The following is a 23,078-nucleotide window of genomic DNA, read 5'->3' as shown; positions in this document are numbered from 1 at the left end:
GATGGTTGGTTGGCCTCTGTGACATGAAGTGATAGTCTGTTCGAGTCCTGTCCATTGACTAGGAGTCTATTAAAGAGTCTAGCAAATGAATGATCATGGATACTGTCAGGTGCTGGTTGGAGCAAAGTAGCAGAATAAGCTGAAGTTTATACTGTCAGTACCTTTGTAGTAATTTACTGTTGTCAGTCCTGTTAACTCAAGAAATGAAGCCTGTAAATGGAACCTATTAAATACTGTAATTCAGCATCAAAAAAAATGACTGACAAACAAGAGGAGGGTCCTCGCTGTTTATGTGGTTTCTACAAATATAGCTTTGATTTCCATTGTTAAAACTGTCTGCATTTATTAGTAAAGCCCAATGAATAATGGAAAAAACCCATGTGTGAGTATTATTAATACATATTAATAACACTTTGAATATTCTGATTTGAAGTTATCAGAAAAACAGTCACTTTCAATTTCACTTTCCATAAAATGTTATTTCTAATTAATGCTGAACACAGGCATGGAAGGAAAAGCTAGCTAAAGACCTCCAGTTCTAAGTTCACTAAGGTTTTATTTCACATTGTCCTGTTAGATGGTTTTGCCACAGTGTTCCTGATTCTTTTTAAAGGGCCCCTTGAGGATGCCATTGAGGATGAAGAAGAAGAGTGCCTGTCTGAGGAAAATGATACTATCTCAAAAGAAGACTTTCCATTGGAGGAAAGCTTTTCTGCAGAGTTTGAGCCTGAAAATCTGAGCTGTGAAGAAGTGGAATACTTTTGTAATAAAGGTAATCATTGTAGCCCACCTCTTGAGGGAATACTGGCCAAACTGTGTCCAACGGGTCAAAAAGATTTTGTGGTTTAAAATGTATAAAAAGTGCTACTAATATATTACTGTAAGAATAAAAAATGAGTCCACTTGTGGAGTTAAACCTGGTAAAGGGTAAATATTTAAATGTGTTGGTAGATGTACTTTTCAGGGAGGTGAATCATCTTGCCTTTAATGTTTTCCTCCAAGAATGTTATTTTCTATGTATTTAGCTGTAGAGAACAGGCCTCAGAAGTCAATTATTATCAGATCCGAAGCTAGGAATGCAGCATGTCTGTTCATTGCTTCTTTGCCTAGGAAACATTGCTAGAAAAACAGATTGTGTCTGTAGATTCTAGGATTAAAATAGAGCTTATTATAGAACTTATTATGCATGGTAGAAAACTAGTGATTTGTGAAAGGATAAGTTTTAAAGTTGTAGATGCCTTTTTGATGCATTCGTTACTTGTAAATTATTGAAGATAGAGGTATTTTAGCATAAGCCACACCAATTCATTCCTACCTAGTGTTCAGCCTGAAGGGTTGTGCTGTTTCCCATTCAGCTGACAGAAAAAGCGCAGTATCGTGTACTGTTATTTAGAGCATTGATTTAACCTTCTTCCTGCCAGATTTCCACTTGATTGCTTTATTGTTTGTCTTCTGCAGGTAAGGATGCCTATCAAATAGCTGGAGTTGTTGTGGTGATGTTCTTCTGTTAGTCTACAACCCCCTCAGGCATTTGGATATTGATGATTTCTATGTCTTTCTGTTCTTTCCCGGATATTGACATACATTTTCTCATCATAGCTTGTTACGCTCCTGTTTTTGTATTATTTTCATGTGTCTTGGACAAAGTAGAATAAATTCATTTGAATAGTCAAATGTTATGACTGCAGAAAATTAGTCTTTCCTACAGAGTCTTCAGATGTCAGTGGGGAAGTCATGAAAATTTATTTTCTACATGTCCTCTATGTAGCTTACAAACTTCTGAAAAAATCATTTACATTTTGCACTGCAGGTTATTGATACTTAGTAAGCCATCCTAAGAGATGAAAACAGTCTCGTTGATAGTTTAGAGTTTAGCTGCTACAAATCTTACTCTGAAGGAAGGGAGACCAGATTATGAATGGAAATGCTTTATAAACAGAGGGAGTTAAGTGCTATTATCACTGTGCTGTAAGTAAATACTACAATTACTGTGTGTTCACTTGTTCACGTGTCTCTCGGATACTGTTTTTCTTAGCTGAAAAAAAGTACTGTTCCTGTTACTGGCATTACTAAATAATTATTTAAACCACTACTTACATAGTTGTTATACTGTCATCCTTTCAGTTCCTTCTGTCAGCAGTGGAAGACTATGCACCACTATCAGTTCATAACAATTTGGTTTTGTTATTTCTTTGTACTTATCGCTGCATTTCCAGGGCCCACCAATAGACATACTACTGTTTTGGGTGAAATTCAGAAAAATATATGACTTTTTTCTTTGTTTATAGCAATCAATATTGGAAATTAATGTTGAATTACAAGTTATTTTGGCAATTCCCTTTAATGAACACATCTTTCAGGGAAAACACTGAATCCTGACTGTTGTATTAAACAAGATCAGGAATTAAATGGGAATATATATAAATCTGAATCTTGATTATCATATGTTTTATTAAGGGCACCTGCTGATTATTCAAGCTGAATACCTTTTGACTCCCCATCAGTTCTTTTTCCAAGTGTGTTGTAGTTATAAAAGAATCTTAAACCTATCCACTGCAACTGCTGCAGAAGAAAAGTTGAAAAGGAAATTTCTGAGGATGAAGGGGCACATAAAACCCCTAATCTACTTCCAGCTGAGGCAGTGTGACAGAAAGTCCCACTTTGAAGTAAGTTGAGAATAGCCCTGGAAAAGGATGGAATGGGAGACTAAAAATATATTGTTTTTTATTAATGTCTCAACTTCTGCTGAATGTCCTGCTTCTTCAGTGTCACATCTTAAGTGTCATTAGCATGAGGCCACGTATGTTTTTCTGAGGATAAAACCCAAGAAGACAAAACTAATCTGGAAAGCAAATAAATTTATTTTGTGCCCTTTTCTCACTGGAAGGGTTTGTGACTGTATTATATAGTGAATACTAAAAGTGAGACAAATTCTCATGATTTTTGTCATGATTCTGTTAATCATTCATAGCCTTTTTTTTTTCTTTATAGTGCTTCAATATTTAAATTAAAAGATGATATGAGAAATAAGCTTTTTTTTTTTTCCCTAAAAATATTTTTTCTTTAACATCATGAATCAAAGCTTGAAAATGAGATATGTACCAAGTAGACGAAAAAGCAAATAAATGCATTCTAAATTCTGTTTTGAGGGCCTGACTTTCTGATTTTTATTTTTCTCTTTGGCAGTATTGGCAGCCTGTAAACCACAGATATCTTCAAAGGAGGGAAAAATAAGTGTAGATCTGTGCTTTCTCTTGCGTCAGGTTTCCTTTTCCCAGAAAATATCAGAACTGTCATGGGAATCCTTTATGCTGTCTCTGTATTCTCCTCTTGTTAGCATGAACCATTAAAGGTTCTAGAAAGTATGCAGGTTTTATTGGATAAAAATAAGCACCTGTCCTGTCTCTCCATTCCATTCCCCCCACCCTCCCCCTGGGGTTTCTTCCTAGCTGACCCAGAACAAGAGGGCAAATGAGTGGTGGGGCTTCCTGAAGGAAGGAAGAGACATGGGCAACAAATGGCACATGTTGGGGAGGAGGTGATTGTGAGGCTTCACCCATGCTGTGTTTTTTGTACTTCCCCAGCTATGTAAATCCAAGCATCACCGCAAACCAGAAGCTTTTAACTATCCAAACCTAGGCACTGAAGGCAAAAATTTACTGAACTTACAATTCATTCAGCTGAATGAAAGTAGAGGACGTAGAGATTCACAACTTGATAACTTTGGCATTTTGACTGAAGAGATTTTCCTGTCAAACTATGCCTGATCATATTATAAGCAGAGAGCGGTCTCTTACTGTCTAAATTGCAAACAGCTAACCTTTATAAAGCCATACTTGTCATTCCCACCTTATTAATTTGGGTTTGTGAGATTGATTCAGCAGAATAGTTGCCAGAATTAGAAGGCGAAGGCGAAAGCATCTGCAAAGTGTGGAGCAAATTAATCACATTGATTGAGCTACATGTCATTTTACAACTTCTCTGTTTTCAAAATTATGACTTTTGGCTATTATTTTTCTCTTCTCCTTTTGCTCATTAATGGCTTTTACGACAAAGAATCTGGAAAATTCCAACTCCCCCCATACTTTTCAACACCACAAAACCACAATTAACTTTGCTACATATGAATGATTATTCTTATGTAGTCTTCATTTACACTCAAATGTGAAGTCAACAGTGTTTAAGCATGTAAATTAAAAACAAAAATGGAAATTAGCAATCTACTATTTATCTGGGATTGGTATAAGCTTGCACCTGTGAATATTTAACCTTTGGGATGAAGTTTCCCATTCAAGAATGAGTATTTTAGAAGAGCCTCAGAATAGATGGCACTTACAAGTTTGATTTGATTGCAGTTTTGACACTGAGGTTGGGGGAAAGGGAATATTTTGGAAATAGCAAGAGTAACAGAACAGTCATAGTGTTCTTCCACTATAAAGCTGCACTGGTCTCAATCTTTGGAGTGGAAACAAAAAATTTGGTAGGAGGTAGCCTTGGTGATAAAGCATTGCATTTTGTCAGTTTGTGGCCTTTGAAAATTGCTGTTTATGCTTAGTTACTACGGATTTCTGCACTGCAGATAAAGAGGGAACCTGATGATGCTATCCACACAAAGCCTGTATTAGCCTGGAAGCGACGTTGATGAAGAATTTTTTTTTATGTGACTAGATAGTGGGTGATCTGGAATCAGAGTCTGTATCAGATTAAGATTATTTCAGATTAAATTCAAATCTAGAAGATTTATTAGATAAGTGCCAGTATTTAGGTAGTCTGAATAAGGAGGAAGTAGCCTGTCTTCCGTGAAGAAGAGTGATAGACTAGGCGGCTGAAAGTCTACTTTGGAAGCTAGGAGATAGTACATCCAGATTAATTTTTGTTTTTTATTGGGTAGGAATAAGAAAATGAGGTAATGCTAACAGGGACAAGAGTTTAGCTGGAGGCATGATGGGTCTAATAAAAGCAGGAGGGCAGATACAAGAAGGGGGCACAAACAGCAGAGCAATACAAAAGCTAAGAAATTAGAGGTGATGGGATGAAAAGCAAAGTACTAAATCAAGTTAATTTGGGCTGTGAAGTAGTTTATCATTGGATTTTTAGTCTGCTGTCATCTTACCTAGATGCCCTCAGGAAAAATAAAAAAAAAAACATTCTCATTTGCTACTTGTAATGCTTGCCATGCTCCTATGGAGGTGACACCTCTACCTCTATGTAAACTACAAGAAGAATAGGAGCCCTGTCTACTTCGTAAGGGTGGGAACTGTCTAAACAAATTACAGTTCCTCGTGACCTTCTTAGCAGAAGTGTTCAGTGAGGGATTAACTTTCAAAGGAAAAGTTACCTTGAGCAATGAGAGATCACTTGAGATCAGTAGATAGTTAAGTAGCTGTGTTCAGAGAAGGAAAGAGGAGAGAGAAGAAAATGGAGGAAGGACTGTAATTGAGAGAGAAATGTGGGACTGTTTCCAGAAGAAAGAGGCAAATGGAGGAATGTACATATCTGATAATTAGAGAAAGAAATCATACCCATTTCTTGCTGCCATGCTTACCAGGAAAACTTTGTTGAATTCTCCTATTCTTTGATTGTATCACAGCTATTGTGCTTGATCCTCATGTTGTAGTCTTCTCATGGTTTACTCCATCACAAGGCAGAATTGGCACCAGCCCTCAGTGGAAGAAGATGCAGTGGCTCTAACCCTGCCAGTGGTAGATTGTAAAGCAAATGGCTTCTGTTTCCCACTGTTAACTGTGCTTCAGTTGTTGACATAGGAAGATATGGGGGACACATAATGTGGGATGAAGATTGATTGTTTCATGGTGCAATGCTTTTAGGATCTATAGCACAAACTACTATATATGCCCATAGCAAATCAGAGTGTTGATGCATGTTTGAAGTTCCAGATACATTACTTATCTTTATTTGTGGGGCAAGAGGGGGATGAGGGGAATCCAGTGCTGTCTGAAACTCATATACAGTTCTAAGTCAGCGAGAACTTAGGAAATATATGAGCTTCTGCATAGTGAGTGTATGCAATACTGATGCTGTATTCTTGTATTCTGCTTGGGCAGGAGGGGATGAGCTCAGAACCTGATCGAAGTTTTCTGCTCATGTACAGTATTTTGCCACTAGCCTGCCAGACCAGCTTAGGACTGGAATTTTTTATGTTAAACCATGTGACCTGATTGTGCGGCCAGGCTTGAGATTCAGGAAAACGGCTGCAGTGTGATTCTCCATATAAGAAAAAGCATATACAAAGCTAAGTTCTTCTGTGCATTAATCTTTCCCTTCGTACTTCATGTGTAAAGCTATCATGCTACCATCTATAATACCAGGCGAACTCTTAACACCCTGAAAATGACTTCTGTGTGTCCCTTCTTCCTCTGGAGTATGACTTCGTGTGTGTATGCCTGTGTTCATCTGTGTAAATATTCTTTGCTTCTTTCATGTTAGGCATGTAATGACTAACAATATGCTTACTATTTTCTGTCTCTGGATCAAAAAGTAGATTTATGCCTTTTTTTCTTTCCTTTTTTATTTTTATTTTTTTTTACCCCAAAACCTTTTAATCAGTAATGTTTCTTTCCTTTGCAGTAATGGATTTCATGACAAATTTCTACCTCTTTTGCTATAGCAAGTGGAAGTAGGATCAGCATAAGGCAGCTATACCATAATCACTTTGAGCTCAATAAGGAGATCTTTACAGTCAACTTTGTTCTTATTTCCTAACGGGATTAAGAAGCTCAGCTCTTTAAATTCTTGCATATAACACTGACATTTCCAGGGTGTGTTTGGACCAGGGAGTTCAAAGAGAAGGAATAGAAAAGAAAAGCCAATATGACTTTGTTTTTTACCTTGCTGGAGGAGCTGTTTGTGCAAATCGCCTATAAGCTTATTGACCTGAATCTTTGACTCCTTGTTTTCTCTGGATTTGGCTGGAGTGTAGACACTGATAGAGCACTGATAGAGGTGATTGCACAGCCCTCGGCTTTGCTTGGCACCAGACACCCCCCCTTCCCTGCATCTGACATTATCTTTCCCTGGCAATACTTCTGTTCTCCTGGAGCTTATATTCCTTTAATTATATTTTTTATTTATTTAAATTCATTACATTTTCTTTATGTAGGCTTTCTAAGTAAATGAAGGACACATTAATTCTGTTTGGTAAGCAGAGACAGGAGAGGACATGTATGTGTGAGGATGGTATTTTCGTCTCCTATGATAACAAGAATCTGCATAAGAACTCACAGTGCTTCTCCTTCCAAAACCACAATTCTTACTGACTTTTGTACATGCTTGTGAACCTGTGTTGGATTCTTGGTTCCCCAGAATAAGGGTTCCCATACATTTATCTGTGTCCCATTCAGCTGAAACAACTAAATTCTGTGCTTCTTCCATACTTTTTGTCAAATGCTGAATAAAGACAAAGAAGGGAAGAGGCTTCTCTGATAATAGCCTTTGAAGGATGCTAAGTCAGAATTAGATTGGATCCTGGCAGGATGAAAGGAGACCTTTTTCTTCTGAACATCAGCATTTACCTTGTGCTTTACCTCTCATTTTTTCCGGTTATGGGAGCTCAGAGGACCACCTGTTTTCTTACTAGAAGAGAAAGGAGATATCTGAAAAGGTTTGAGTGAGTTTTTTCACCATTCACTTGAGAGCACAGAAACACTTTCAGAATAACAAGTACTAGATTGTCTATCCTATACTCTTTTCTATTTACTGCTAACCCATATGTAAACCTCTCAGGCCATATTTTCAGTCCAACTGAAACCCATATTGATATTAACATAACTGCAGTGGGATAAAATTTTGACCTAAGTTAGACAAGCAAACTCTTCCTTTAATCAAGAAATTAAATAATGGGTTATCAAGAAGAAAAGTGTTTCTCAAAAAGAAACTATCAAGCTGTGTTTCAGGAAGTAAATACGTAGATACAAATAGAAAACATTATTTAAACTGTAGAGAATTATAGAGTGAGAGAAACACTTAAACAGCTTACTCAACTTTAAGCAGTTTATCAAAGCAACTCCAGCCTTTTCAGTCAGCACATTTTGGTTTCCTTATGAACAATGAAATTGTGAATTCTATCACAGCTATGAGGAAAGGGATTATTTGGTTACAACAAGTAGAGTAATGTCCCCTTTCTAGAAAGTCGCAAAACTTGAACTGGGATTGATTTTGATTTGAGTTTAAATTTGACAGAATATGATTTGCAAATTAATAAGGATAATCTTCTTTAAAATATGAAATGCACAAGTAACAAATTATACCACATGTTCTTAGTTCATGTGTACTATACATGTTACTAATTTTTTTTTATAAAGAAGGTCCATTTTGCCTTTTATTGTCTAATTTGGTGTTCTTGACACAAAAATTCTGAATACTCTTGAAGAGTTCTGAGACATTGTTCTGAAAATTTTTTGTCAACCCAGGTCCAAAAAGGAGAATTGCTGACAGGCTGTGTACTGTGTAAGTCAGTGGTGGGGATATTGGCAGTAATTTAACTCTCAAAGGATCAGAAAAAGATAAATTAAGCAAATGCCACATGTATGACATCATATGACACCATTAGATAAATATCAATAAGGCAAATATTATTGCTGGATAGATCCTTGTGGATGAGAGAAAAAGAAGCATTTATTTATGACTGCTAAGTCTTTTCCTTGGTTTTGACTCTTAACAGTCTAGACTGTCTTTGAAAGCATGTATAATACAGCATGTATGTGAAAACATACCTCTAGTGATAGGAAATTGGCTGCTTTTGATATTGAAGCACCTGGAGTGTTGATTATTTCAAGTAAAAGCATCAAACTGTTTACAACAAGGTAAATTAAAATTTCACTTTGTAAGAACAAATGTGTATTGCTACTCGTTACGTAGCAGTGTGTGGAAATCACATGAAAATGGGTGTGTGTATGATAATGACTTCAACTGCATGTTATAAAAATAGATTTTCTTTGGATGAAGAATTCTCATAAGAGATGTAGTATTTCTGCAGTGGGTAAGGAAGAGAATTGTTATTAAGGTGAAATACGAATCTTCAAATTTAGACACTTGCTAGAGTGTCTCTGAAGTCATCTATCTGTTCTGCTGCAGGGTAGTTTAGAATCTCATGGATTGTTGACTTCCATTTAAATATTTTTTGAAAATTATACTAAGCAACAGTCTTTGTTCAGGGCATCTAAATATCTTTAAAAATGTGCTTCTGCTGCCGTTCTAATCAAGTGCCTAGAGTTATGTAAGTTTGAACCCCAGGTTGGTACTTGAATATGTCTAATAGAGTTCTTGTATTTGAAGTTTTACTGGGGAAAGATTGAAAAGATGCAAGGCTTTTTTCTTTTTTTCCTTTAAATCTATAGAAGCTTTTGGGCAGCCAGTATATCTGAATGATACTCATTTGCAGTACTTGTGCCACAAGAGTTGCTCCCTAAAAATTAGGATAAATATAAAACTCATTAATAGAAGGAAATTCTGGAATACGATTTAGAGAACACTTTTACTGTGCTTCAGGAAATACATTTGAGTGAATGATCCTTGTCTTGAAAGGACATCAAAAGCAAACAGTGTGATAATGAGAACATATAAAACATTTAGAGAAAGAGGAAGGCCAGACTTTGTCTAGATTAACTTGCTGCACAGCAGTGTCTTATCCCAGGAGAAAAGTGCCATAGCTGAAATGGTTAGAAATAATTGACACTGTTTTTTAACATGATCACTGTACTGATATGTCATTGTGTCAAGATGTCATTTTCTTAAAGTGGTGATTTTAATATGAACCAAAATAGTTTCTGTACTATTATTTTGGAGATTTAACAGCTTGCACACATGTAGGTACCTACCGACACATGGATATTCATAGACCTTTCCAAGAAGTTAGGATAAGAGACAGTGTATTGTTTCTGACATTTGCTGGGTAAATAATTTTAAGAGTGCTTAGGGCAACTGGAAACATACAGTTATATAAAATGAGATTTATCCTAGGAGAAATTATGATTGTTAATCCACATGACAGAAAACAATAATTGCTTGCAAATAAGCAAAGTATTGAGGTGATTAATATAATCTGAAATAAAATGCAGTGGATTAACATGTACAAGTGCTGGTTTCTTTCAGGTACATTAGCAAATCAATCATCTGAGAGCCAGATTTTGCTCAGATTTACTGTATTTGTAGAGTAGGGTGTCTCAGTTGACTCTGGTGGGCTTCACTGAAATCATTTCAGGTACACATCAGATGAAGTGGTAACAGAGTCAGGTAGTGATAGCACCAGATCTCTCTCTCTCTCTTTCTGTTTCTGCAAGGCTTGTTAGAATAAACCTATTTACGTGATACTGTCGCCACTGTAGTTGTGCACCGTGTCCTCACACCAGATGACAAATATGACAAAGTATGGAAACATTCCTTCCAATTTATTTAATATCTTTATTCTTGAAGTTCTATTTCCATACCAACATCTTATTTAAAGATTTAATTTTTGGGGGCATTATTTACATGTATTTTATATCCAGAATGTTTTATATCTACTGAAAACTTGCGTTGCCATTAAAATTAGAGACTTGTGCCTGTTAAATATATACATAGAATCCTTTAAAAAGAGGTAATCCACAAGGACAGTTAAGTCCTGTTAGATGTCATTGGTATTCTCAAGAATAGTATGTGCTACTATAAAGTAAGTTGCTTTGAATTAATTAAGTACACTGCATTTGTATATTAAGTTGTATATGGTGTGAGTCAAAGTTACGTGAGCATTGCTTCTGAAGAGAGGTTCCTGGCAATGATTCTCAGTTTACAGTGTGTTTCTTAGGATTCAAGAGCAAGATTATCACTGTGTGTAAGCTGTGTTACTGGTCGTAGGCATTGTGATAAAGCAAATAACAAAGGACAATTTTTGAATGCTAATTTGTAGTTCTTGAAGCTGTGGCATCTAGTTCATATGTTCTGTCTCGGAATATCTCTTTGGTTGGATCTGAAATTACTGCCGCTGTAGGTTACAGCAGAAAGAAGGAGAGGGCCCCTTCCCCCATGTCACTGAGAAGGCCTGTGCCTTCATGACCAGTTGCACTGGCCTGTTAACGTATGTAAAGTTATGCTCCTTGCCAAATTAAAGTTTACAGTGAGTGACTCCTCAAGTCTCTGTTGCATCTTTTCTCTTTTGGCAAGACAGAATGCTAAGGGTTTAGTAAGAATTTATTTCTGAATTGATTTATTATAATTGAGAAGTGATGTTTCTCTCTGAACAGCTGTATTAGGACATTAATAATTTAAGTTTACATTTATGCTGCCAAGAAGAATGAACATAAACTGAATTTCAAACTTTTAATGTTCTCTCACTCTAACAGAAGCTGCCATGTGCTGTTTGTGGCTGGTACAGTCCTTCACCCAAAGCTATTTTGTCTGATGATAAAACCATGAGTGTGGGAAGCTTGCACATTTTTCATCTCTTTTATGACCTTATCTTTTGTGAGAGGCTTCTGTAAAGGTATCCTAACTATAGGAAGCACCTGGCAAACATATATGATATCTATGCTGTGATAAGCAGTTGTGAACAAGAAAGTAGATCTGTCAGTTCTGAACTGTTCATTGTTAAAAATACTTTGTTGATTTAGCTGATTGCAAAAATACATTATAGAGTGACTAACAGCTGCTATAACATTCCTAGTCAAAAAAGTTCAATAGTTATATTGTACCAGACTTTCTATAAGAGCCTAATACTGATAGGAACAACATGGATTAAAACAGCAGGGTTGAGAAGAACTGCTAACCCATGTGCTGCTTTAAAATATCGCAACTACTTGTGGTACAAGCTGATTAAGTACAAATTGGGAAGTCTTTCATTTGTTAAAAAGATTAAAGTGAAATTACTTGTTAATATTCAGGTCTCTCTCTTCCTACTTGTCAGTGTTGTCACAGATGTTAGAGTTCTTCCTCTCATGTTTCTGCTAATATGTCTCTTTTACAGTCTTCAGATCCCCTGAACAGCTGTACCACCTTGAATTGCAGTTGTTTAGCGTGTTCACTTACATCTATTGGATAAACACTAGGAGATTAAAAACCACATTAAAAAATTTGATTTTGAAGAGCAACAGAAACAGTTAATGCTGGTAAGAAATAGTAAGGTCAAGGTGAAAATTCTATTCATATTACAGTATTGGAGTTACTTGAATAAGACTTTTTTTCTCTTAGCTAAGCAGTATTTTGTGTATTCAGCACTGCAATGTAAGGCATAGGTTTGTTTCACCTAACGTTAGGTGGCTAAAGATAGGTTTCTAGTTTAAACTGTGTCTTTCAGAGGATGATTCATTTCAACTATCCCCAACACCAAGAGCGGTGTTGTATCTCAGGCATCCTTGAATAGGGTGGGTCACTGTGGAGGTTTCTCGGTTCCCTTTCTATAGGGGTGTCTGCATAAGTAGTCTGGACTAGCTTAACTTTCAGACACCTAAGGTTAGAAGACATGAATTCTGCCCAAAGTGTAACTTAATACCAAATATAGAGAAATAGTTGAAAGTCCAGTACATTTAACTGACTCATGACTAAATGTATTATATGATATTATAGATTCTTGCTCATAGGAGTCTTTTTTTTTCATTCAGTAATGTTCTTTTAAAGGACAGAATTCACTTGCTGATCTTATTGGCCAGAAGGAAAAGCATATGAACAAATGAAGCAGGTTTTGCTTCATTTTGGAGTATTTATCATTTCTGATACTTCTATACCACTCTTTGGTGTTGATGCAAAAATCTTATTTCTCTTTTAAGTTAAATACAAAATGTAATTGAGCAACAAAGTGAAGAAATAAGCATGAGGAAAAAAAAAAAACAAACAAACAAAACAATGTGATTAGGAAGGAATCAACAAGTTAATAGCAAAGTGAGTGGTTTATATAAAGGAAAAAGCATTTGATTTGACTTGGAAGAAAGGAAAAAATAATGTCCTGGATCCAATTAAATGTCTACACCTGTAAATTGAAGAAAAATGTAATCAGTTTTAAAATAAATTTTAAAAAGTAGTCTTATTGAGAGTGGAAAAATAGTCAGTGAGTGAACAAAAAGAGTAAACAATGGAAAGAAAATAAATTCTTTAAGGAAATTACCTCATTTGTGCTAAACAAATGTTAGCTGCTGAAGTAGCATTAAGTAAGGAGAAAGAGGAGAAAAAAAGCTTGAGATGTGTTTTATTGTCAGCTCTTTTGCTGATGCGCCTTTTGGCTTCTTAACATTGCAGTGTCTCCAGCACCAAGTGGATTGATTTGGATGTCCATTTTCATCTGACCTTAGCGTTCAGCTGAGCCCTGGATAGACTTACTTCAGTGATGGGTTCTGAAGTCCACAGTACTGTATTGTTTGTTGGTTTCAAAAGCAGATTGCTTCAGTATGAAGGGAGAGTATTATGGGGGAACAGGAGAGATCAGTGTTGTGATATTTCAGGTGTGTAATGCATGGACTTGGTGAATAATAAAAAATATCAGCGAAAATAATTAAAAAAATACTCTGAGATGCAAACCAAAGTTTTCCTTAATGTAAATTGTATGCATTTTGTTCTACTCTATTTGCAGAAGACATGCATTAATTCATGAAAACTAGATTATGAAAAATATGTAACACAATACTTCATGAAACACTGAAAAAGCAAGTTAATGAAAATTAAGCCATCTGCTAACATACATTTTCAGAGCTTTCCTCATCTCCCAAGTACTTAATTACTATGTGCTGTAGGTTGTATACCTTAGCTGTAATTTTGTCCTCCTTTTACCCTTCAGCCCAGTCTGTTCTCATAAGTTTCTCCACTTTCAATTCTAATAGTTTTGTTTGTTTGATATTCTGGTTAGTTGCATTGATTGAAAGAATGCTCAAATTTTCATGCTAACACCAGGTCTCCATATATTATAACCTGGAAAAATTTTACATTTTGGAGCTAAAATTTTCCATGCTGGGATCTATCTAAAAGAATCATCATTTCTAAATTTTGTTGTTGTTGTTCTGATTTAGACCGTAGAGATCTGTTTTTTTACAGTGTTAGAAAAAGATTTTCTTTAGTATAAAAATTCCATGCAAAGAACATTTCAAGGACTTTCTATGGTGGTTATACAGCTTGAGTTAGAAACTCATAATCAGAATTGCTCTTGCAATGAAGTACTTACCAACATTTTGGAGAAAACTGGAGTTGATCTTACCCAGATTTGAACCTTGGAAAATTATCCTTTGTGTATCTGCAGCTGTAAGTAGCTATGAAGGTAAAATTATCTGCTAGGTTCTTCAGTCTACCCAAAAAAGCAGAGCTCTGGTTACTACAAAGTAACTATGTAAGTGCTAATTCAAAATAGTGTAGTTTTGGTAGAAACAAAAAAATTGATAAAAGTACTTAAAAGAAACTTGATAACTTTTTCAGCATGTGAGTATTTAGGACTGTCTTCTGAAAGGTAACTTCAGACTGAACTGAAACATGAACTTCAAATGCCTGGGTAAAATGATATAGTGTGTTTAACAGAAAAATGACACTAGAAATTCATGTTGTCTTTTAGCTTTAAGTGCCTATGAATACACTGGACTCTATTTTTAGTACTGCAAATACACCGAACTATATTTTTGTTATTGAAGTTTGGAGTGATTATAGTATTTTGCTTGTGTGAGAATTAGTTTACCAGGCTGTTATACTTAGGATTTGAAAAACTGTTTTGTTTTGTTTTTTTTTTTTATCAATGCAAGGAAGAATGTGTTATTACAAGACATTACATGTGCACATGAAGTTAATACTTTATAGTGTTTGTATATAATCATGTACTTGAAAACTCTGGGTCACAATCTTATCTGGTATAAATATAGCTCAGTGATAATGTGTGGGGATCTGGCATGGTTTCTTGTAATCACATTTCTTTACCTATGTTGCTAATAAAAGCTTTTGTTATCATGAGTGGGGAAAAAATTACAAGTTACTGCTTAATTCCTGTGCTTTTACTCCTCCTTGCTCTCCTATTGTCAGATTCTCCTATTTTCAGATTCTAAAATACACAGCTTTTGTTTTTAAGTGCTGTCCCTTTTCTGTGAGACACAGTTTTAAAAAGTTTGCTAAAAAAAATTTAAACCATAATTCAGTCCTATTTGATTGATATAGTTAATTGTGTATATTTGATTTGATTTTTTTTTTTTTACATTCTTCATAGTGTTTTCCTATGTGAGAGTTTCTTGGATTAATAAGCAGTCAAAAAATATCTACAAATTCAGTAAAGTACTGACCTGGATACGCCCCCTGAAATGTCATTTAACACATTACTGTGGCCAGACTATTTTGTGTTAATACAAACCCCTCACCTTCAGTGTAATTTTTCATAGCAGTTATTTCAAAGTATTTTTGTATGGAGCATGCCTACAATCTTTGTTTAACTGAAATAGCCGCACTTTCAACAAGGATTTCTTCAAATAAAAATCAAATGGTCATCTCTAAAAACTTAACCTTATCATAATTTTCCCTATGTCCTCTATACAACTATGTAGTGGATAGTTACTGAAGGCAGACAGATGTTCTCAGCGACTTCTGTTCTCAGTGTAAATTCTAAAATTCATCAGAAATGTTGCATTTCTTTATATAAAGCTTGATAGGGAGAAAACTATCATAGGGACTTGCTGGTACATTATGACCTTTAAGGGCAAATTCCTTAAATGCTGAAATACCACAGGGTAGCTCTCCACTAGATGCCTGAAAAGTCAGAATGTTTAATGGACCATATTTTGTACTGGGTGTCATTAATCTGCAATGCCTAAGAAACAGTTAAGTGCCAATTCAAGAAAACATGTAAGTGAAAGCATATGTTCCTGGGGAGTAACAAGCTGATTTCTTTCTTTCATTTGTGCATATAAACTCACTGACTTCTTGTGCATTGATTTGCTGGATTAGGTGCAAGCTGTGATTCTGTTTTTTAAGCATATGGAGTAAACAATGATTTCCAAAATTTATCTCTTCACAGAACTGGAAATATTGGATACTCAGGGCTTGCTTGAATCCCTGGGAACTCACAGATGTTTATTTGTCTAATATTTCTCTTTTCATTTTCTCTCTGTTTATAGACATGCATATGTTTTCACTTATGCATGTAAGAAGTTGTTTGGATATTGTAGGAGCTTTGCATAAAAGTTACTATTGAAAGGTGTCAATACTGTATTTCTTTGATTGTTTTTTCAGGCAATGAAGAAGGCATCCAGGAGGCAGCAGAATCTGATGGTGATGCAAGATCGGAGAAACCAGGGCAACTTGCAGTGGAGACTGAAGATTGGGATGGGCCAGGTAGGAAATAACAGCTGAAAGCCAAGAGAAATTTCTTAAACTAGATTTGAATATTTAAAAATATTATTTTAGTGGATATTTTATGCTTTGCATTGATTTTTAATGAACTATTTCTTTTATGATCCTTTGGAGTCCAGGATACTGATGGATAAGTACTGAGATGAAGTTCTTGAGTAAAAAACGGTTTTGGCTGTACTGTTTTGTAAGTTGTTCGACAAAATACCTTATCTATCTGCTTGATACAAAGGAAAATGTTGTTGCTGCTTAGAATTTTAGATTTAAAATTTACCAGTAAGTTTTCAGGTCCATGGCTGTATTAAGGTAGAAGCTTTTCTGCTCTGTTTCCTGAGGCCAGAAGACCAACCAAGCGCCTGTGTATCTGCTCAAGCTTTGTGCCTACATTTTTGCAACATGTTGATCTTATAGGTATAGTATCTACTGACACTTTCAAGGGCTTTGTTCACCTGTTTTAGCTTGATAGAAGTCATTTAGCATACCTGGTCATTGATTTCAGTTGAAAGAGAAACTCTTAGATTGCAGTCAGTGAAGTGTTAGAACTTCACATTAAAACAGTAATTCACAGTAACAATTTCTGTTATGCACAGTGAAGGCGGTGCAAGTGTAACATTGCTAAGATAACAAGATGTGATGGTAACATGGGAATACTTTCCAAATATCTGTTCAGTATAATATGTAAAACCTCTGTTATACCATAAAAGTACCTAAGACAAAGGGGCAAATTGTATTTCTCAACTAGACAATTCTGCAGTTGAATTCAGTGCAATGTTTTCATGGTTATGGACTCTGGAATGGGCCTTAAAAATCCATTATGTTGACTCTATTTTAATTGTGCTATTGGAAAAATGGGCATCTGAAGCAGAACATACTCCCATGATAGCTGTGTCTCTTATAGAAATTTTCCCTAAAAAGGATGAACACATCAGAAAATAGTTCCAGAAGCGTTCAATCAATAATTTATCATGCAATAATAATATTTCATTAGAAAAATTCCTATATTTCTATCACATTTTCATCGTTGCTTGATTTTGAAAATTACTGTATGCTCTTCAAGAAGAGAAGAACAAAACTAATGGTAATTTTCTGAAACCAGTAGCTGGAAAATATATTGCAAACAAAAATGAAGACATACTATATCTAATTATTGTGATATAATTTAAAATGTTTTTAATGATAATACATAGATAAGTTGATATTCTGTATAAAGCACTATGATGTTATATGAAAACAAGGTTTAGTATTATAATACATTACAGTATATTCAAAATAATACAAAAGACATTTCTGGAGGTAGCAGAATGGCCTTTTTCAGCTTCACAGTAGACTTAAAGGCTGTCAGTGATTCACATATGACTTGTTTTTAATTTAATTATAAATAAACTCTATCTGAAATTGGTAATCTTTTTGTTGCTTTTTTTGTTTTTAGTGTATTTAAACATAGTTGAATATGCATTTTGTGGGCTGTTACTGCTTTTTGTAGGAGCTACCTTATACAACGTTTCAGAGATATCTTTTATAACAGTATGGAGCAAAAGGAGTATTTTTTATTTTGTTGGAGGAAAAAAAAATCAGTTAAACATAAGATATGTGTATTTCTTGTAATATTTATTGGTAGCTTTTACGTGGGATAAGATGGAAAATAAAGTTGAATTTGGGAAAATTCCTTTTGACTTCAGAAAACTGATGACCACCAAAATGAAATAAACAGGAATGGATACATACCACATGCCATACTCTCCATCATGCATGCTTTCTGAAATCAGTTTGGTTATTTATTGATACAGAAAATGAAGCAATCAAGAGAAGATAATTTTCAATCATACAGTATAAAGATAATTTCCTGCAGATCTTTGAAAAAAAAACAAAGTATTAAATATATTTCTTATTTAGGAATATATTTTAACGCAACACAAATGGAACTGGGAACATATTTTAACACAGCACAAGAAGAACCATTGAAAACTTTTCTTCAGCAACTTTGCCAACTCGTAGTACAGATGCTACCTCAAAGAGCAGATGACCATACATTCTTCCTTATCTAGTCTGTCTCTGGTCTCGTTACTGAGATGGAGCTCTCAGAATCCAACAATGACTGTGTTCTGCATGATACAAGTTGCTGTCAACTGATAATGTGAGCTGTGACAACTGAAGGATTTATATAAATAGTAGAGCAATTTTGTTATTTTGCTTTTTTTTTTTTTTTTCTTTTTTTTAACACTAAGGGAACATATTGTTATTTTCAGAGCCAGCACTTGCCAGGGACTGAAGTTCTGTGAGTTATTCATTAGCAACAACTTACTCATGGATGAGTCAAAATTAAACTTCCGGCATTAATTAGAGTTGTATTTTGTTTGAAAATTTACATTGTTAAATTGTTTGCATGCATCCCCAGGCCTATGTAGCTAGAATATTTTTATGAAGAATTATCTGAAGTTAAATGTCCTGTAGCTTCAAAGATTTCTGCTGAAGCAGTCTTTCAGATCACATAGTCTTGTGACTTTCACTGACTATCAAGGCACTACAGAGATAATGCCTACTATGGGTAGTCACTTCACATGCTACCTGAATGTTTTGTAAACTATCCTGTTTTCACTGTTTTTTTCTCATATTTTAAAAATTCTTTTTAATGAGAAGAATACTCTGAAATAATGGAAACTGTGGTCATATGGTGTATATGGACACACAGTAGAGGACCTGGTCCTTTTTCTGTTATAGCCAACAGCAAAAGTCCAAGGAATAGGAAATGTCCACAAAGCAAGACTGGGCTTCAGGAAATTTTATATGAAACGACTTATTTTTTAAATGTGGGAACAGAGGTCATTTTGCAGCCTTAAATATACTGTTTGCTATCAGATGGATGCCTTGATACATGTAGACGTATATAGTTCTGTAGCCTTTGTAGTATTGCTAGGATATCAGTGCATGTGAGGACAGTGATCAGCATTTTAACACATAATGAACAAAAGGTGGATCTCCTGCATGTCTTCTACAGATCATCCATCACTCAGGAGAAGAGGACCATTCTGGTTTTTGTTTGATATCTGTTCTATTTAAGAACAAAAGTCTCCTAAACTTGGGGAACTGTGAATGAAATATCGTAGAGGTTCCATGCTTCCATAACAGAACCTTCTTAAAATCTCTGAAAATTTTAGATACCAGTCCCCTCAACTACAATATTGCTGGACCCAATATAAGGAAATTATATATTATATGCCATTTTAAGAGATAAAGAAAAATTGTTTACCAAATTAGAAATTAGTGCTTTGTCATCCAGTGACCATGCCTGTATTGGTAATACAAGTTCAGTCCACTTTATTTGTTATTTTAAGAGACAGCAAATAGGAACTGTATTGAAAGGGAGAAAGATTTGAATGAAAAAGTATGAATTATAACTTGCAGGTGTTTAAGAACACTTTTTTAGATTTTCTAAAAACGCTATAATAATAGTGAAGGCAATGTTGACTCTACCTAGAGGAGAATTTTAAAAAACATAAAAATCCAGGTTTAAAATGAATGGGAAAACAGTAGGTGTAACCAGATGCTAGGAACTGTAATACCTGGCTGAAAGAAAAAAAAAGTAACTAAAAATCTATCAGTAACTTCATTAATAACAGTAAGATGACATTTTAAAATGTGGTAAGAAAAAAAATCATTAGAAAATTGATATTGATCTGTTACAAGTCAGGACTTTTAACAGTTACAGGGGTCAGGAAAAAGGGTAGAGTAATTTAAATATTTCTAGTCTGCTTAAAACATTTGTGCTGGAAAACCTATTTGTCCTATTTGTCTGTAAGTGATGACTGTACTTCTGTTCCATCAGCAACTAATCAATGTGTTAAACCTAGGTAATTTAAGCAGTCTGATAGTTTAAATTTAACTTTTTTAGGAGCGAGGTGTCCTGCTGTCCTAAGCATCAGTCTTCAGTTTTAAGAAAGTTTTGAGATGATTTGGAAATTCTAGAATACTAGAGGAAGCAAATGCGTTTGAAAACAGTAAATCAGGGTTGGTCTGGATAATGACAAACTTGTCCACATGACAGTAGTACCATTGGAAATAATGGGCTTAAGTGATGTAAGACCCTTTTATTAAAGGGGGATTAGTAGAAATACCAATCCATACAGGTTTATGGAAAACATTTATTTTGTAAAACCTCCTTAATATCTAATGTTGGGCTAAAGTATATTAGTTCTTTGCAGTATGTTTACAATCAAAAGCAAATACTGAATAATGGATAGGTATTGCTGTTGCTGCATCTGAATGACTTGATGTGTTAGTTGCAGCAAAATTTTAGTTTCAGTATAATTAAATATGAAATCATGTGCTTACAAAAAGGTAATAGAAGTTTTACTACAGAAAGCAGTGTGCCTAAAAAAGTCTTGGGATTTAGTGAACCAGGAGTGAGCCCAAAGGATAAGAGTTGTGGATAAAGAATATGTTTGGGTTCTGAAATTATCTTGCTTGTCTGGTTAGCAGTCTTGTTTGATGCTGGAACAGGGATCTACCTCATGCACTCACACGAAGTTTGAAACAGGTTTAGAGAAGAGCCACTAGAATGTTGAATGGACTGGTATTATGAAAATGTCTAGCTCCTTTTAATATTTATTTTATTAAAGAAAATATTAAAGGACAACCTGATTGCAAACTACTTTAAATTTAGAGTGAAAATCTGATAACAATGGGCACCTCTTTCTAGAAGATTAAATTATTTCTTTCAGAAGATTAAATGGACATTGAAGCTCCACAATTTCAGACACAAAGAACAGATTTTAGTGCTTAAAAAGTTAATTATTGGAACATTCTTTCAAAGGTCATTTATCTGTCATTAGAAATATTTACATTCAGGATGAGATACTTTCCTACAGATCATGATCCAGTTCTGTGGCCAACACTGGACTTTTAAAATGGGGTGGATTCCCTTGGAGAAGAAGTTAGACTGGTTGACAATGATAATCCCTTGTAACTAAAATGAAATGAATAAATGAATATACTCCATATTACTTTTATAAATATTGTACTGTTTAGATGCATTTATAATGAATAAGTAGTAGCAGTCCTTCACATAAGCAACTCCCAATTTTTGTTTCCAGTAACTGTATTCAAGCTATGTTAAGAATAACTTCTCTATGTACTTCTAAATTCTGTGCTATTATTCTGTAGTGACGAAATAAAACAATGCAATAGAAGACATCCCATACCTATTCAGTGAGTAATATGCAAGGGAAAGTTCTTTCACTGTAGACAGATGGGACACAATTTTCTGTTTCTAACTAAGCCAAGATTCTTTTCAAAACCCATTCCACCATCCTATATACTCACTTCTTTTGACGCTCTTCCCACAGAGGCACAATAACCAGTGAGTGTTTCAGACATCGGTGAAGTTGTATCTGCCTTTTAAGACAGAGAAATATTCTCTGTGTTAGCAGTTGGGGAACTGTGTATAGGGCATTTACAAAGTTGAAATTAATGCCACTCAGAAAATCTTGGTCCAAAGGTGGAATTGGATCTCTTTTTTCTTAATTCACATGCAGTATACTGTCAACTAGATTATCCTTATTCCCTATGTGAGCTCTTACTTTCATAGATGTAAAAGAGCACAGCTTTCCTGCAGAACATACTGATTTTGTGAGTTGGATAGTCTTAAAAGTCAGCTTCAGAATTTCTGTTGAAATGAATCTGAATTTTTCTTGGGAAGTGAAAAATGTGAATTGTCCACATATCCAAAATGAAAAAAAAAAAAATAAAAAAAATGTTGCGGAAAATAAGACTCAAAACACTTGTCATTTTAAGGTAATTTTTTAATGTATTGTTTCTGTTCATCTCTACGTAAGGTGAAAGCTTCTCATGTCTAAAATTATGCCTCCAGTAAATCAACGGAACTTCTGCTATTGATGATAATAAAGCAGGATTAAGTCATAAGTCATGTTACACCTCCGAAGAATCACCATAACTCATATACATATATCAGAGAACTGTTGAAAAAATATGAAGGATAGTTAAATATAGCACACTATAGTTTCCTTTAATTACTATTACAAGTTGGTGTTTTTCTTAAAATGTATCAGAAAGTTTAAGAAAAATAGTAAACAGAGAATTATTTAATGCTTTAAAATAATTATATATTGAGCTATGTTGATATTAATGTTTAATAAAAGATAGAAACAGGCTTTCATGTGAATTCTGCTGTATTGCTTTAGCAAGATGTAGATCAGAAAGGTTCGAGTGAACATCTGACATGCCAGGTTCACATTTTTACTGCCTATAAAAGGTAGTTTGAAAAGCTTTTCTGAATAGATTTCCTGTAACCATTCATAAGGATCACTGTAAATATGTATTGATTGTTGGGTTTACTCTGCATTATTTAGTAATACTATAAACAGTTTGGATTACAAAATAAAACTGTATAATATAGATTGGAATGGTCAGTAGACCACTGCAAGATGGAAACAGACATTACCGGAAGTCTTTTTTTTTTTTTTTTCCCTTTTTACTTCTTTTTCTTCTTCCCCAACCCCCCCCCCCCCCCCCCCCCCCCCCCTTTTCTTTTCCCTTTCTTTCTTTTTAAACCAGTCCTAAGAAGGACTTGGAGATTACTGTCCTGATTTTGTTTCTTTTTTGATTGGGGAAATGTGGTAGATATAAGATCTTGGAAATGCTATTTGATGTAAATTAACAAAAATCCATGAAACATAGTTAACCATAGATATAGTCTGACAGTAAGAAGAATATTGTGAAGAAGCAGAGGAAATCATAGAACGACTGTGTGTTACTCTGACAGTGAATCGGTA

General features: G+C 34.8%; 1 protein-coding gene across 2 annotated transcripts in view; it reads left to right on the top strand.

Annotated features, from left to right (window-relative positions):
* Positions 1-23,078, top strand: part of ZFPM2 (zinc finger protein, FOG family member 2) — a 314,532-nt gene that overhangs the window by 63,483 nt on the left and 227,971 nt on the right. Inside the window, exons 2-3 of one of the 2 annotated variants that reach the window (XM_033000151.2) lie at positions 614-772; positions 16,174-16,275. In XM_033000151.2, the coding sequence (XP_032856042.1) occupies positions 614-772; positions 16,174-16,275 (261 nt within the window). The remainder of the gene's footprint in view (positions 1-613; positions 773-16,173; positions 16,276-23,078) is intronic. The other variant, XM_033000152.2, reaches the window with a different exon arrangement.

Source organism: Tyto alba, unplaced genomic scaffold (assembly GCF_018691265.1).
Source record: "Tyto alba isolate M040663 unplaced genomic scaffold, T.alba_DEE_v4.0 Super-Scaffold_9, whole genome shotgun sequence".
Classification (NCBI taxonomy): Eukaryota; Metazoa; Chordata; class Aves; order Strigiformes; family Tytonidae; genus Tyto; species Tyto alba.
Note: the sequence above shows the minus strand (reverse complement) of the source record. Positions and strands in the feature narration are given on the sequence as shown.